This window comes from Tachyglossus aculeatus, chromosome 21 (assembly GCF_015852505.1).
Source record: "Tachyglossus aculeatus isolate mTacAcu1 chromosome 21, mTacAcu1.pri, whole genome shotgun sequence".
In the NCBI taxonomy this organism is placed as follows: Eukaryota; Metazoa; Chordata; class Mammalia; order Monotremata; family Tachyglossidae; genus Tachyglossus; species Tachyglossus aculeatus.
Genome location: NC_052086.1, coordinates 47,375,321 through 47,390,577, shown reverse-complemented (window position 1 = coordinate 47,390,577; position 15,257 = coordinate 47,375,321). Strand labels below are relative to the sequence as shown.

Genomic DNA, 15,257 nt, shown 5'->3' with positions numbered 1-15,257 from the left:
GAGTCAGATGAGGTCACTGAGGCCCAGAGAAGTGAAGTGGCTTGCCTAAGTAGCGTGGCTCAGTGGAAAAAGCACGGGCTTTGGAGTCAGAGGTCATGGGTTCGAATCCCAGCTCCGCCAATTGTCAGCTGTTTGACTTTGGACAAGTCACTTAACTTCTCTGGGCCTGTTCCCTCATCTGTAAAATGGGGATTAACACTGTGAGCCCCATGTGGGACAACCTGATCACCTTTTCCCCCTTTTAGACTGTGAGCCCACTGTTGGGTAGGGACTGTCTCTATGTGTCGCCAATTTGTACTTCCCAAGCGCTTAGCACAGTGCTCTGCACATAGTAAGCGCTCAATAAATATGATTGATGATGATGATGATGATGACAGCCGCCCATAGATAGCTGATAGGTGGCCATAGATAGATGATAGTTGCCCAAAGATGTGGTGAAAAGTAGTCCAGGTCAGGACTGGAACAGTAAGACAAAACTTCTCCAAGTTAAAGGGAAACTGGAAATGGCTTACTTATAATTGAGGTAGGTTTGTGGATTTTTGACTATATAGCGAGCTCTCCGTCCAACAGAATGAGATGTTTTATCCAACGACTCCTCAAAGGTGGCATGCAAGATATCCCGGACAATTTGCCAGGGTACGAATGGGCCCTTCACCTAGACCAAATATAAAACCACGTCAGATAATCAAAAATCTCCCAGGACCTGGACTTCACCCAAGTTAGCTTGGCTCTAACCCCATATCGTATTAACATAAGGCAATCGCGACTGATAACACGACACCTTGAATTTACGTCGCCTCTTTATTACTCTCATTTCCCATATCCTCACAAGATCCCACGGAGATTTCCATTATTTCCATTCAACAGAGGGAGGGGACTGAGGAACGGAGCGATAAAGTGATCTGTTCAAAATCCTTAAGCGCATCCAGTTCTCATGGTTCCAAGTCACCTGTTTAACTGTCTCGAAAAGTATTCTTATTTTAAAGGGGCTACCGGATGCCACATAGAGCCTCTCCAGCTTGGCAAAGGCTACGGTTCCAATTATAATCCATCACACACAGTGAAGTTAGGCCAATACATGACATCCTCATCACCAAGTGATAATCACCGCCACGGTTACCACTGATTCGCCCGAGCAGCTTCTCCGTCAAGAGGCTGGTAGACCCGTCCCTTCTGACAGGAGGCTCCATTCCCCAGAAAGCTTGGGTAGACCAGGTGTGGGGCTTTAAATCAGCTTTTACTTGCTTCCTGAATTTCTAGCATGCTTGTGTTCCAAATAATTTGAACAGGGACGTTTGAAACGATGCAAACGACTTTAAAATACCAATGTGAAACGTCTAGCCTGCTCTTCCCATGCCCCGTGCACTTTCCACTTGCCCGTTCACAAACACACACTCGCCAAGAGCATATTTCGAGCAGCGGCAGCTAGGGTAGGTGAGGTGAGAAATCGCTTCTGGCTGTGGCTGCCAGTTCAGAGGAGCGACAGCTGCAGAGACAGCTGCTCTTCTCACCCTCTGCAGAGCCTCGCACGAAGCCGCTCGTCCCCTCCGGTCCCCGGTGAAGCCCCAGGCTCTCCTTTTTCCCCGCCCGCCCCGGAAAGCATCCGCTTCAGAGCCCCCCGTCCCTTAAAAATGGGCCCCGCCAATCGGCTGACACCGGGAATGGCTTAGAAGGGTTCCTGAGCCCTCCGCCCCGCGTATTCCCCCGTGTCCCGAGGTGGAGAAAGGGAGGGCGGACGGAATTACCTTCGTGTTCAGAATGTTGCTGGCAATTCGGCAAAGCAGCAGCAGCCCATCCTCCTGCATGGTCCAGGTTACGCGTAAGCGGGTCATCCTCTGCAGGGCGCTCTGGTCGGCCTCGTCGTGGTAGCGATCCCGTTTGGCCTTCCCTTCCTGCCACTCGCCTAAGGGGGACAGAATTTTCCTGATCGACGGCCCCTTATGAGTGACATCTGCCGAACAGCGTTCTGGCTAATGCGAATAACGGTGGTATTTATTGAGCGACTACTCCGTGCCAAGCACCGCTCTGACCGTTGGGGTAGATACAAGATCATCAGGTCGGACATACGGTCCCTTTCCCGCACAGGGCTCGCAGTCTAAGGGGGAGGGAGAACAGGAATTTCATCCCCATTTTAGAAATGAGGAAGCAGAGCCTCAGAGATGCTAAGCGATTTGTCCCAGGCCACGGAGCGGGCACGTGGCAGGGGGCCCCCAGGTCCTCTAACTCCCAGGCCTGAGCTTTATAATAATAATAATAATAATGATGGTATTTGTTAAGCGCTTACTATGTGCAAAGCACTGTTCTAAGCGCTGGGGAGGTTCCAAGGTGATCAGGTTGTCCCACAGGGGGCTCGCAGTTTTAATCCCCATTTTACAGATGAGGTAACTGAGGCACAGGCAAGTGACTTGCCCAAAGTCACACAGCTGACAGTTGGTGGAGCCAGCATTTGAACCCGTGACCTCCGACTCCAAAGCCCGGGCTCTTTCCACCGAGCCACGCTGCTTCCCGTGGTTTATCCCACTAGGCCAAGCCACTTCTCCTCTTTGCTCCCGTCTGACGACGTGAAATAGAGGCATCTCTTCGGATTGGGCTGCGGGCTTCCTGCCCCTTCTCTTCCCTCCGTCTTGGATGCTGCTGCTGGAGGGCAACCAGGGTGGGATCCACCCTGACAAGGCGACCATCGCCTCCTCCATGAAGATTCACGTACTAGTGGGGCAGAAGACGCCAAGTGTCGACAACCTCTTTGAATCGACACGATTGCAAGATGAGATTTTCTTCTCCCCACGTACCCTCTTCCCAAATCTCACCTCTGCACCATCACAGCAATCTATCTCTTTACGGTCTCCTGGGGCCACTCTGGACCACAGCGCTTTAAACACGTCCTCCTCCGAACTGTAAATTACTTTGTGCATCGTCCTCATTAGACTGTGAGCTCCATGGGGGCAGGGATCATGCCTCCCACACCGACTGTACCTTCCCAAATGTTTATTCATTCATTCACTCATTCAATCGTATTTATTGAGCGCTTACTGTGTGTAGAGCACTGTACGAAGCGCTCAGATTAGCACTCCGATAGTTACCGCTGACTGTCCGACTGCAAGACCGTAAGCTCGCTGTGCGAAGGGAATGTGTCTGTTACGTTGGGGTATTGTACTCTCCCAAGCACACAGTACGCGCTCAATAAATAAGACCGACCAAGTGACTAAAAAACAGTACTTTAACAGCTGTTTAACGGTCCACTCCACAAGACTCTCTCTGTAATAAAAGCTCCTTCTGAACCCACTTTCAAACAGAAACACGACATGATTCAGAAATATCTTTTTGAAACAGTGTAGATGGTTCCTAAGCCAGCCGGGTCGTTGCCAAAAGCTTTGGATCGTGTGGATTAGGCATATGCAGCTAGCAGAAATATCAAATTGCTCTCATTTCTCCCCATCTTGCTATTCACGGTAACATATTCTACCACCTGTGTCCCTCGATCTGAAAATCCAAACTGACAGAACACACGGCACTTGCTTCCAGATCTGAATAAATTATTAACCTGAAGGCTTTCACAACTGCTTGTCTACAAACTCGGAGCTTTATATGAATAAAATGCCATAAATTAAAAGCGATCAGAAAAGCACATACATTCTGAGGAATCGCTACTGTCACCAGTGTTTGGGTGTATAACACTGGGATTGAATATCTTAGAAAACACAAATCCACTGCCTGAAATCAGACACTTGAACTGAGAAAAGAAACTGGAGCTACCGTGGCAATGGGTTCATTCAGAATTCAAAGCCGGAATAACGTCGGAAAGGCACGCCAACCCGTAGCGACTAGAGAATATAAACGGTACAAGCCTGAGGAAATATTCCAAATCATCGCTGAGGATAGGGGAATCTGAGACACCGTTGGTTTGTTAATTTTTCGGGACTCACGATGCTCTCGGATCACAAAGCGGCAGAATAATTAGCAAAAACAAGAGAAGTCAATTTAAACTGCCAATGATCATTACCCCATTTCCTCCTCTTCGCCTTCTTTCCGGGATCCTTTTTAAGCCTCTTGCGCTTCTGGTTTTTACCGCCCCGCACTCTCTTGTTTCGGTCTTGTGTTACTTCTTTGCCTAACTCAAACTGCTCTTCCCTCTCAGCACAGAGCTCAGATGCTGGTCTTGTATCTCCCAAAATATTGATCCTGTTACCTAGAAACAATCACAAGAAGCGCGTTACAAGAATTGCCACCCTTGGCGTCGACCCGAAGTTGGAGAGCTGTTTCCGGCTCAGTTTGTCGTGTGAGAAATTTCACGCTCTCCCCCGTGCAGCGGACGGCATTTACCTCCAGCGCTGAATGTCATGGGGCGTTTGGATAAGAAAGTCTGCAGCCTTACGGTGAGGCCATTTTCAGGTACCGTGGTCTCCTAAAAAACACAACACCGGAAACAGCTAGGTGTCATCAAAGAATTCACGTAAGAATTAAGGTAATAAAGCCCACTGAAATACACAATAGCTTTTAAAAAAGCAAAGGAATATTTTAGTAATGACAGTACACCATCAACATATTTCCCCATGTTGGGAAAGCAGTGTGGCCTAGGGGAAAGCGCACAGGCCTGAGAGTCAGTGGGCTTGGGTTCAAATTCCGGCTCTGCCGCTTTGCCTGCTGAGTGACCTTGGACAAGTCAATTAACTTTTTGGGCCTCAGTTTCCTCAACTATAAAACGGGAATTCAACGCCTTTTCTCCCTCCTACTTAGAGGTGAGCCCCATGTAGGGCAGGGACTGTATTTGACTCAATTACTTTGTATCCAGTCCAGTGACTAAAATAGTGCGCGACACCAAGTAACAACATACAAATACCATAATTATTGTTATTATTCCCTTTATATTCACTTCTCCATTTTCCACATTTATTTTGTGATCGCCTAAAAGCTGTATTCCAAGAAATTCATTTCACAGCCCGACCTGCTGCCGGGATCTTTAAATCATTTGATCCTATCGTACTGACTCCTGTACTTGTGAAGACGTTAACGGGCAAAAATTTCAGAGGGGTGTACAACAGGAGGAGGATCACGACTATGTTCCACGTAATGCTGCCTGGCTTCTTATGAAAGGTATCAAAATTCACTTTAAATTTAGTTTCTAGAGCCCACTTTTCTTGTCTTGTTTATGATGTAGCTGGTCCAGATCCAATTGCGTTTTAAGTGGCCGTAGAAACTGGAATCTAAACCGGCTGATCCCAATCCATCACCGGGAATAGAGCCATCATCCACCACCTCTCGACGCCCACTAGGAAAAGGAAAAAGACACACACAAACAACACACACACACAAAGATTGATCCTGACGGAACTGACAGAAGATCTCTATCCCTTAAGCACGTGATATTCACCCCACCCCAGCCCCACAGCATTTTAGTACATTTCCTCTATCTGGAATGTATTTTAATATCTTTTTCTTTTCCAAAACAACCTGAGGAGTTGCAACGTTAGTGGAGCCCCAGGCCCAATTCCTTTGGCTTGGTAGGGTACACATCTTGGTGCCGGGGGAAGGGCTGTTCAAGAGAAGGGAGGATACAGGCCACCCCACAAATATGGGCTCAATGAATAACATCGACCGACTGATCCCCGGTGTGAGGCTGTGCATCCTGTCACGGAAAGACAGAGACAACTGTATAACCTGAGCAACTCATGCTGCCAAGCTTGCAGAATGAAAGAGGATGGAGAGGAAGGCTTTGCAGAATAGTGTCAAATGGGAGCAAAGCGTCAGCCACTGCTGTTTCTGGCTGGGAAGACAGCTCCTCCCAGGAGAGCGGGCCCACTTTGCTTCGGACTCAGTGCCCTCAGAAACACGGCCAAATGAATCTTTCCTAGCTAACACAGACGCCCTTCCCTGCTTCCCTTCCGCCCCAACACCTTCCTTTACAACCAGTGGATTGTCCAACCATCAGTGGAATGGGAAATAATCCACCACCTGAGAGCTCACCTCCTCCAGGAGGCCTTCTCAGACTGAGCCCCTTCTTTCCTCTCCCCCTCGTCCCCCTCTCCATCCCCCCGTCTTACCTCCTTCCCTTCCCCACAGCACCTGTATATATGTATATATGGTTGTACGTATTTATTACTCTATTTATTTATTTATTTATTTTACTTGTACATTTCTATCCTACTTATTTTATTTTGTTGGTATGTTTGGTTCTGTTCTCTGTCTCCCCCTTTTAGACTGTGAGCCCACTGCTGGGTAGGGACTGTCTCTATGTGATGCCAATTTGTACTTCCCAAGCGCTTAGTACAGTGCTCTGCAAATAGTAAGCGCTCAATAAATATGATTGATTGATTGATTGATTGATTGATCTCCTCCTGCTTCTTCAAGAAGGGAAGTAAAGTTGGCTCTTGTTCTCTGTCTCCCCCTTTTAGACTGTGAGCCCACTGTTGGGTAGGGACTGTCTCTATATGTTGCCAATTTGTACTTCCCAAGCGCTTAGTCCAGTGCTCTGCACATAGTAAGCGCTCAATAAATACGACTGATGATGATGATGATGGTGACCAGAAATGTCACTTTCAAGCCGTGCCTATGTGCCTTGTCCACACCATAATGGATTGGGAAATAACCCGCCACCGTCTCCACCTCCTCGTGACCTGAAATGTCACTTGCATCCCTTTAGGCTTTTCTGGAGTCTCTGGATGCATGATATGTGCTGGGATAAGGGACACAGCGAGCAGACATACACGATGTACTCCATCATCGCACACTTGCGCTCCAGGTTGTGTTTGTCGATCGCACTCTCCTCCTCCACGTTGGCGGCGTCCACGTCGCTGCTCCCGTGGCTTGGCTCCTGAGAGCTGCTTCTTTTGGCCCGAGGGTAACGGACCACTCCTAGAAAACCAAACAGTTCCACGGCTTTACGATCAACACCTGAAAGCCCTTCTCCTTTGACAGTGACTGAAGCTCACCGCCCTGGCAAGCTCTTTTCAGCTCCCCTTCCCGAAGCCAAAACTGCTTGAACCCGACTCCAAAAGCGGGAGAGTAGTAAGAACATCCCAAGATAAAGCCACTAAGCTCTGCAGGCTCAGGGATGGCTAAAGAGGAGCAGGGTGGCTGAGTGGAAAGAGCTCGGGCTTGGGAGTCAGAGGTCATGGGTTCTAATCCCAGCTCTGCCGCATCAGCTGTGTGACTTTGGGCAAGTCACTTCACTTCTCTGTGCCTCAGTTACCTCATCTGGAAAACGGGGATTGAGACTGTGTGCCCCACGTGGGACAACCTGATTACGCTGTACCTAGTCCAGTGCTTAGAGCAGTGCTTGGCACACAGTAAGCGCTTAACAAATACCATCTTAATTATTATTATTAAAGGATACTATACACGTGCACGATGACATTCCCTCCCTCATGAAATGCAATAGGATGAAGGTTGTTACAGCAGGGCATCCTCATGATCTAAGATGCTGAGCGTGGCCTAGTGGATAGAGCCCGGGCCTCAGAGTCAGAAGGACCTGGGTTCTAATCCCAGCTCTGCCACTTGTCTGCTGTGTGACTTTGGGCAAGTCCCTTCACTTCTCTGGGCCTCAGTTCCCTCATCTGTAAAATGGAGATTAAGACTGTGAGCCCTATGTGGTACAGGGACCGTGTCCAACCCGATTAGCTGGTATCTACCCCAGCACTTAAAACAGTGCCTGGTACATAGTAAGTGCTTAACAAATACCACAATTATTACTATTATTATCCACAGGCAGGCACCTAGTCTATCACTTGGGGAGCAGGGAAGGGCAAGACGTGTAGCTCTGGGCCTGGGAGAGTCTCAAGACAGGACTGTTTCCTAAAGTTCACCAACAAGGCCGCTCCAAAATGTCTCAAATGACTCGTCTCATCACTAAGTTAACACTGGATATAATAAGATAAAGATCCAAGAAGCACACAGCCCTATTTAGATTTTTTTTCCAGAATTTTATAATAATAATAATAGCATTTGTTAAGTGCTTACTGTGTGCAAAGCACTGTTCTGAGCACTGGGGAGGATACAAGGTGATCAGGTTGTCCAACGGGGGGCTCACAGTCTTAAACCCCACTTTCCAGATGAGGGAACTGAGGCCCAGAGAAGTGAAGTGACTTGCCCAAAGTCACACAGCTGACAAGTGGCAGAGCCGGGATTAGAACCCATGGCCTCTGGCTCCCAAGCCCGGGCTCTTTCCCCTGAGCCACGTGCGCTTACTAGGTGCCAGCAAGGTACTGTACTAAGCGCTGGGGTAGATACAAGCAAATCAGGTTAGGCACAGTCCCTGTCCCACAGTGGGCTCTCGGTTTACAGCCTTAATCCCCATTTTACAGATGAGGGAACTGAGGCCCAGAGAAATTAAGCGACTTGCCCAAGGTCATACAGCAGACAAGTGGCGGAGCCAGGATTGGAACCCAGGTCCAAGCAGCGTGGCTCAGTGGAAAGAGCGCGGGCTTTGGAGTCAGAGGTCATGGGTTCGAATCCAGACTCTGCCAATTATCAACTGTATGTCTTTGGGAAATAACTTCTCTGTGCCTCAGTTCCCTCATCTGTACAATGGGGATTAAGACTGTGAGCCCCCCGTGGGGCAACCTGATCACCCTGTAACCTCCTCAGCGCTTAGAACAGTGCTTTGCACATAGTAAGCGCTTAATAAATGCCATTATTATTATTATTCTGACTCCAGGCCTGCGCTCGATCCTCTAGGCCATGCTGCTTCTTGCTGTTCGTAACATCAAAGATCAAGTATTGCTTTCAAATCTCTTCTTCCCATCCACTTGGTGACTGAGGGGCAGAGCTTATTTTGATTCCCGGCCTCAGAAATGGTAGAACGAGGACTCTGCTTTCCCCTTAATAAGTAGGAAAAGAGAGGCAGAAAGGAGGAATGAGAAACAGGAGATCTAGGCACAAGACATACGATACCCAGTGGAGTATTGAGGCAGACGCATTGTAGGTCAAACCAATAGTTTTCGACGTCTTGCATGGTATCCAGAATATACAGGCGGCTCTCAAATGGCCTGCTGCTTTGTGCCAGGTTGTAATGTGGGTCACAGATAGTGGTGTCAATGATCATTGCATTCTTCTTCACATATATGAAGACCTGCGAGGCACATGGGTAAGAGAAATAGGCCGAAAGCACGCAACGAAAAAGGACCTTTATTAACCATTTAGAAGTTCTTTTCGGTAATACTTCCACCACTCAGAATCTAAAGGCGTTACCTGATCCTTGTCCTGGAATTTTTCTGTAGGCCCAAATTGCACCAGCCCCATGTAGCACAGTCTCTGCAGATTCTCCACTACGGAAAAAATGTACCGCCTGGAACAGAGAGGGGAACGGTTTAACTTCGTCTTGGATCATCATCATCATCAATCGTATTTATTGAGCGCTTGCTGTGTGCAGAGCACTGTACTAAGCGCTTGGGAAGTACAAGTTGGTAACATATAGAGACGGTCCCTACCCAGCAGTGGGCTCACAGTCTAAAAGGGGGAGACAGAGAACAAAACCAAACATACTAACAAAATAAAATAAATAGAATAGATATGTACAAGTAAAATAAACAGAGTAATTTATTGGATTTATTCGATGGGATGAGAAATCTGCAACTCTGTGTTGTCAATTACTGTTCAAGAACCAGTTATGAAATTCTTCCTCTCTACGCTATTTAGATCAGGTTTTGTCAAGCTTTGGAGCTGAAGGCCACCTCCAACTCCCTTAGCTGCAGACCCACATGGATCACTCAAATAATAATAATAATGGCATTTATTAAGCGCTTACTATGGGCAAAGCACTGTTCGAAGCGCTGGGGAGGTTACAAGGTGATCAGGTTGTCCCATGGGGGGCTCACAGTCTTAATCCCCATTTTACAGATGAGGGAACTGAGAAGTGAAGTGACTTGCCCAAAGTCACACAGCTGACAACTGGTGGCGCCGGGATTTGAACCCCTGACCTCCGACTCCAAAGCCTGTGCCCTTTCCTCTGAGCCAACAGGCATTTGGTCTGAAAATTGAATAAACTGTAAGTAACATCTTGGGGGGGAAGAGCACTGACTCATCAGGCATTTTGACAAAATAAAGAATCTTCATTTTTAATCACAAATATTAACATCACCCTTTTAATGTCTGGTCCTCTGACTCAGCAGATTTCATTTTAACGCAGCTGTATAAAAAGAACCAAGAAGCATTTTCTAGGACACAGTTTTTTTTTTTCCTCCAATGGGAGTAAAACAAATGAAGTCATAATTCTTTTCTCCTTGCAGATCATCATTCACTCCTTATCCTGGCTAAGTGGCTCTTCTGGAAGCTGTTTCCCGAGTTCCTCGAGCAAATATTAAGGACCTCTGTCCAGGCTGTACAGTTTAATCAGAATGAACTCACTTTCAACTCCAAGGTACTTCTGTAGATATCTTTAAGCTCGTTGTAGGGAGGGAACGTATCTGCCAACTCTGCTGTGTTGTATTCTCCTAAGTACTTAGTACAGTGCCCTGCACATAGTAAGTGCTCAATAAATACCACCGGTTGATTGAGGAACTCACCTCTTGTAGAGAAGCTGCTGTCGGATCGATCTGGGGAGAAACCTGATCAATGTGTGCTTCTTCAACGGATCGTTTAAAAATTCTTCAAGACCGTCCACCTAAAAGAGTTGTTTTCAAGTTCAGCTCACTCCCAATTTCAGAATGAAAAGCCAAAACCATGAAATGGTCAGGCTCCTGGCAACTATATTCTGGACTTGGGTTTCCAACAGAAAATATCGGAAATCCCTGGTTGAGTACCAGATAAATCTACTCTTTCTTTTGGTCGAACAGGAGACTGGCTTGGGGATGGGAGAGGGGAGTAGGGGTGGAGAATAATAATAATGATGGCATTTATTAAGCGCTTACTATGTACAAAGCATACATTCATTCATTCGATTGTATTTATTGAGCGCTTACTGTGTGCAGAGCACTGTACTAAGCGCTTGAGAAGTACAAGTTGGCAACATATAGAGACGGTCCCCACCCAACAACGGGCTCACAGTCTAGAAGGGGGAGACAGACAACGAAACAAACTATATTAACAAAATAAAATAAATAGAATAGTAAGTATGTACAAATAAAATAAATAAAGTAATATGCTGGGGAGGTTACAAGGAGATCTGGTTGTCCCACGGGGGGCTCACAGTCTAAATCCTCATTTTACAGACGAGGTAACTGAGGCCCAGAGGAGTGAAGTGACTTGCCCAAAGTCACACAGCTGACAAGGGGCGGAGGCAGGATTAGAACCCACGACCTCTGAATCCTAAGCCCGGGCTCTTTCCACTGAGCCATGCTGAAGGGGCAGGTTTGAAGGGCAGGGTGATACAAGTACGTGCCTGTAAGGGGGTTGGGTGGAGGAGCTCTTCAATGCTGATGACTGATTTTGTTCCATGGAAGAGCTGCTGCTTACTATTTTGCTCTAAGCTTCAAGGCAATAAAAAGGGCTAAATTCATAGCTAGTTTCCTTAACTACTCGGAGAATAAAACAGCAAATTAGACTAGTACCTTGTAGCTGACTTGCACTATCTGAATGAAGACGGAGAGAGGCAGACAGAGGAGAACGTCACTCACAAGAGCCCAGCCAAAGCCAAAATCTCGGTGGACTGGAATGGGAGGAACGAAACGCATCCACGAGGCTTCATCCTTATAGACTAGGGAGAAAAATTTCATTTAATACAACATATGTTGCCAATCGGAAAGTAATCTTAATATACGGTACCTGGGCTTCAGAACACCCCAGATATCCTAGGCTTGTCAAACCATCTTCAAAAACCTCCCTGACAGAACTCACTTTGACGACCATTCTTTGCAAGTTTGGATTTGAAGGTTGTGGCTTTCCACAAGCCACGGGGCCCAAGAGTCTTCATGCTTTTTTACTTTGGCACGTTGAGAGAAGTGAGTAGGTCCACAAGGGGAGACTGGATTTGCTCTTTAGGAATAAGAAATGGGGATCACATACCACTTCTCCCACCTTCTTTGACTGTGAGCCCCGTTTGGGACGTACACTGTGTCTAACTCAATTATCCTCTAACCATCCCAGCACTGGGCACACATAATATGCTTAATAAATACCATAAAAAGGAAGAGAAGGCTTTGAAGGAGGGTTCTAAGAAGGGAGTGTTTTGGTGTGGGGAGCTCAACATAAAGTTCATTTGATCGGAGCAAGAGAAGGTGTGAAGGAGAAAAAAGAATATAAAGGGTTAGTGATACGGGCTGAAGACTGGGTGGAGGGCTGGGAATAAATTGAAACAAATAACTATTTTACGGAGGAGTGTTTGCGAGTTTGGAGGAAGTGATTTGGCTGGACAAGAAATCAATCAATCGATGGTATTTATTGAGTGCTTACTATGGAGACAGGGCACTGAACTAAGCAATTGGGACAGTCCATACACAACAACAGAATTAAGCAGTCACATTCCCTGCCCATAAAGATCTTACAGTCCGTGGGGAGAGAATGGGTCTGTTTATTGGCATACTGTACTCTCCCAGGTACTTAGTACACTGCTTTGCACAAGGTAAGCGCTCAATAAATATGACTGAAAGAATGAATCAGACAGACATTAATGTAAATAAATAAATGATAATATATAATTTTAAGGCCGGAGAGAAAGGAACTGGATGGCAAAATTGGGGGAGATTCATTCATTCAATCGTATTTATTGAGCGCTTACTGTGTGCAGAGCACTGTACTAAGTGCTTGGGTAGTACAAGCTGGCAACATCTAGAGACGGTCCCTACCCAACAACGGGCTCACAGTCTAGAAGGGGGAGACAGACAACAAAACAAAACCTGTGGACAGGGGTCAAGTCGTCAGAATAAATAGAAGTAAAGCTAGATGCACGTCATTAACAAAATAAATAGAATAGTAAATATGTACAAGTAAAATAAATAGAGTAATAAATATCTGTACAAACATATATACAGGTGATAATGCGGATGTTAGCAAGGGAAACTCACCCTCTTCCACCTAGTAATCTAATAATATTTAATGGAGGCATCGCCAGACCCCAAAGTGGCCTGGCCCACACTTACTATTGTGATGCTATTGTGAAGTGGGGAGACTACCAGGTGGAGAGGCTAAAGGTTAGGTAATGCAATGGGGATAGACTCAGAGTCTTCATCTCGGCTCTGCCATGATTTGTGGAAGGATCACGGCTACGCTACTGGGAGCAATCGAGGTCTGTTTCCTCATCTGTAAAAAGCTGTCGACTGTACTGAAAACAAGAATCACTGCAGTAATAAGAGATGGGGGGAACTTGTACAAGTCCAACTTGTACTTCCCAAGCGCTTAGTGCAGTGCTCTGCACATAGTAAGCACTCAATAAATACGACTGAATTGAATGAATGAATGGAACTGACAGGTTAACAAAAAAGCCAGATAATTTTCCGATAGCTTCCGGGGTGCTTGGGGTGGGTAACTGCCGTCCTGCCTGGAAGGAGGCGAATTGGTTAAGTGACCTGTCCAAAATCCCATCTAGACATGGGATTCTACAATTCTACACAGTGAGTCTTGAGGATTTCTTTCAACCGTGTCTACCTTGATTAGGCCTGCTAGATGTTTTCATAGCATACTAATACCGATGGAATTTGTTACACATTTTCTCTGTGCCAATGCAGGGTGGCCTAATGGCCTTGAAGCCGCAGGTACCTAGGTTCTAGTCCTGGCTCCGCCACTTGCCCGCTGGGTGATCTTCGGCAAGTCACTTAACTTCTCTGTGCCTCAGTTACCTCGGGTGTAAAACGGGGATGAAGACTGGGAGCCCCATGTGGGACACGGACTGGGTCCATCCTGATTGCGTGCATCTACCCCGATGCTGAGCACAGTGCCTGGCACTGAGTAAGTGCTTTACAAATACCACTAAAAAAAGCACTGTACTACTGGGAAAGATACAAGATAATCAGGCAGTCCCTGTCCTACATGGGGCTCTAGTCTAAAGTCGAAGGGAGAACAGGTATTTAACCTCACTTTGCAGATGAGGAATTCTTGACCCCAAATAGTTAAGTGACTTGTCCAGCGTGTCACAGCAGACAAGCTGGCAAAGAACCCAGGTCTTCTGATATGGAAATTTAGGGGTTGCCATTCTTTCCAGTCAGTATTGAGAAGGCAGGAGCCCTCTGTAAGAGAGACACATTGAAATGCTCTCACCCCAGTGCTGCCCAGAGTAAAGGATGACCATTTCCAAATTCATTCATTCATTCAATCGTATTTATTGAGAGCACTGTACTGAGCGCTTGGGAAGTCCAAGTCGGCAACCTATAGAGACGGTCCCTACCCAACAATGGGTTGAGTTTTCACCACCAACTCTCTACCTCTGGGGCAAATAAAGCAAGGGTTTCTCACCTCTTTCAGTGGCGAGCTCCACTTCTGCCTCCCGGGAAGAGCCTTCTGGATTCTCTTTGGAGAGAGCATTCATTCATTCAATCACATTTATTGAGCGCTGACTGTGTGCAGAGCACTGTACTGAGCGCTTGGGAAGTCCAAGTCGGCAACCTATAGAGACGGTCCCTACCCAACAACGGGCTGAGTTTTCAGCACCAACTCTCTACCTCTGGAGCAAATTAAAGCAGGAGTTTCTCACCTCTTTCAGTGGCGAGCTCCACTTCTGCCTCCCGGGCAGAGCCTTCTGGATTCTCTTTGGAGAGAGCATCCGGAGGAGCCTCTGAATCCCCTGGTTCCGAAGGGAAGGTCTGTGCTTGGCCCGCATCGGGGTTGGGTTCCTGTCTGCCGCTCCTCCGTTCGGTCTCCTGGTTTGCCTTCTCCCACTCCTCCTTTGAAGGATGCCCATAGACCAGATACCACAGAAACACGTGGACCGTCCTGAGACGAGGCATTTTAGGGAGGAATCCAAGGGAGCGCCCAAGTCCTGGAACTGGGTAGGAGGGAAGAAGGATGAAGCGAGGTTTGGAATGAAAAGCTTATTAGACAGTCGGAGTCGTACGTCCTGGAGAAGCAGCGTGGCTCAGAGGAAAGAGCCCGGGCCTGGGAATCAGAGGTCACGGGTTCTAATCCCAGCCCCGCCACTTGTCAGCTGTGTGACTCTGGGCAAGTCACTTCGCTTCTCTGGGCCTCAGTTCCCTCATCTGGAAAACGGGGATGAAGACTGGGAGCCCCATGTGGGACAACCTGATTACCTTGTATCCCCTCGGTGCTTAGAACAGTGCTAGGCATACAGTAAGCGCTTAACAAATGCCATCATTATTATTATTATTACAGCACTTTGGATTTTTTTTTTATTTAGGAAGCCGTACTCGTCCTGCCTCTGTTCCTCTTTGCGACTGTTC

The 15,257-nt window shown here is 47.1% G+C and overlaps 1 protein-coding gene across 2 annotated transcripts in view; it reads right to left on the bottom strand.

Annotated features, from left to right (window-relative positions):
* The window catches only part of GTF3C1 (general transcription factor IIIC subunit 1), an 88,892-nt gene that overhangs the window by 30,617 nt on the left and 43,018 nt on the right, over window positions 1–15,257 (bottom strand). Inside the window, exons 15-26 of one of the 2 annotated variants that reach the window (XM_038762374.1) lie at window positions 14,555–14,845; window positions 14,317–14,370; window positions 11,481–11,626; window positions 10,497–10,594; window positions 9,184–9,280; window positions 8,887–9,064; window positions 6,702–6,849; window positions 5,131–5,266; window positions 4,321–4,402; window positions 4,001–4,186; window positions 1,746–1,903; window positions 513–655 (exon numbers count right to left, since the gene is read on the bottom strand). In XM_038762374.1, the coding sequence (XP_038618302.1) occupies window positions 513–655; window positions 1,746–1,903; window positions 4,001–4,186; window positions 4,321–4,402; window positions 5,131–5,266; window positions 6,702–6,849; window positions 8,887–9,064; window positions 9,184–9,280; window positions 10,497–10,594; window positions 11,481–11,626; window positions 14,317–14,370; window positions 14,555–14,845 (1,717 nt within the window). The remainder of the gene's footprint in view (window positions 1–512; window positions 656–1,745; window positions 1,904–4,000; window positions 4,187–4,320; window positions 4,403–5,130; window positions 5,267–6,701; window positions 6,850–8,886; window positions 9,065–9,183; window positions 9,281–10,496; window positions 10,595–11,480; window positions 11,627–14,316; window positions 14,371–14,554; window positions 14,846–15,257) is intronic. The other variant, XM_038762375.1, reaches the window with a different exon arrangement.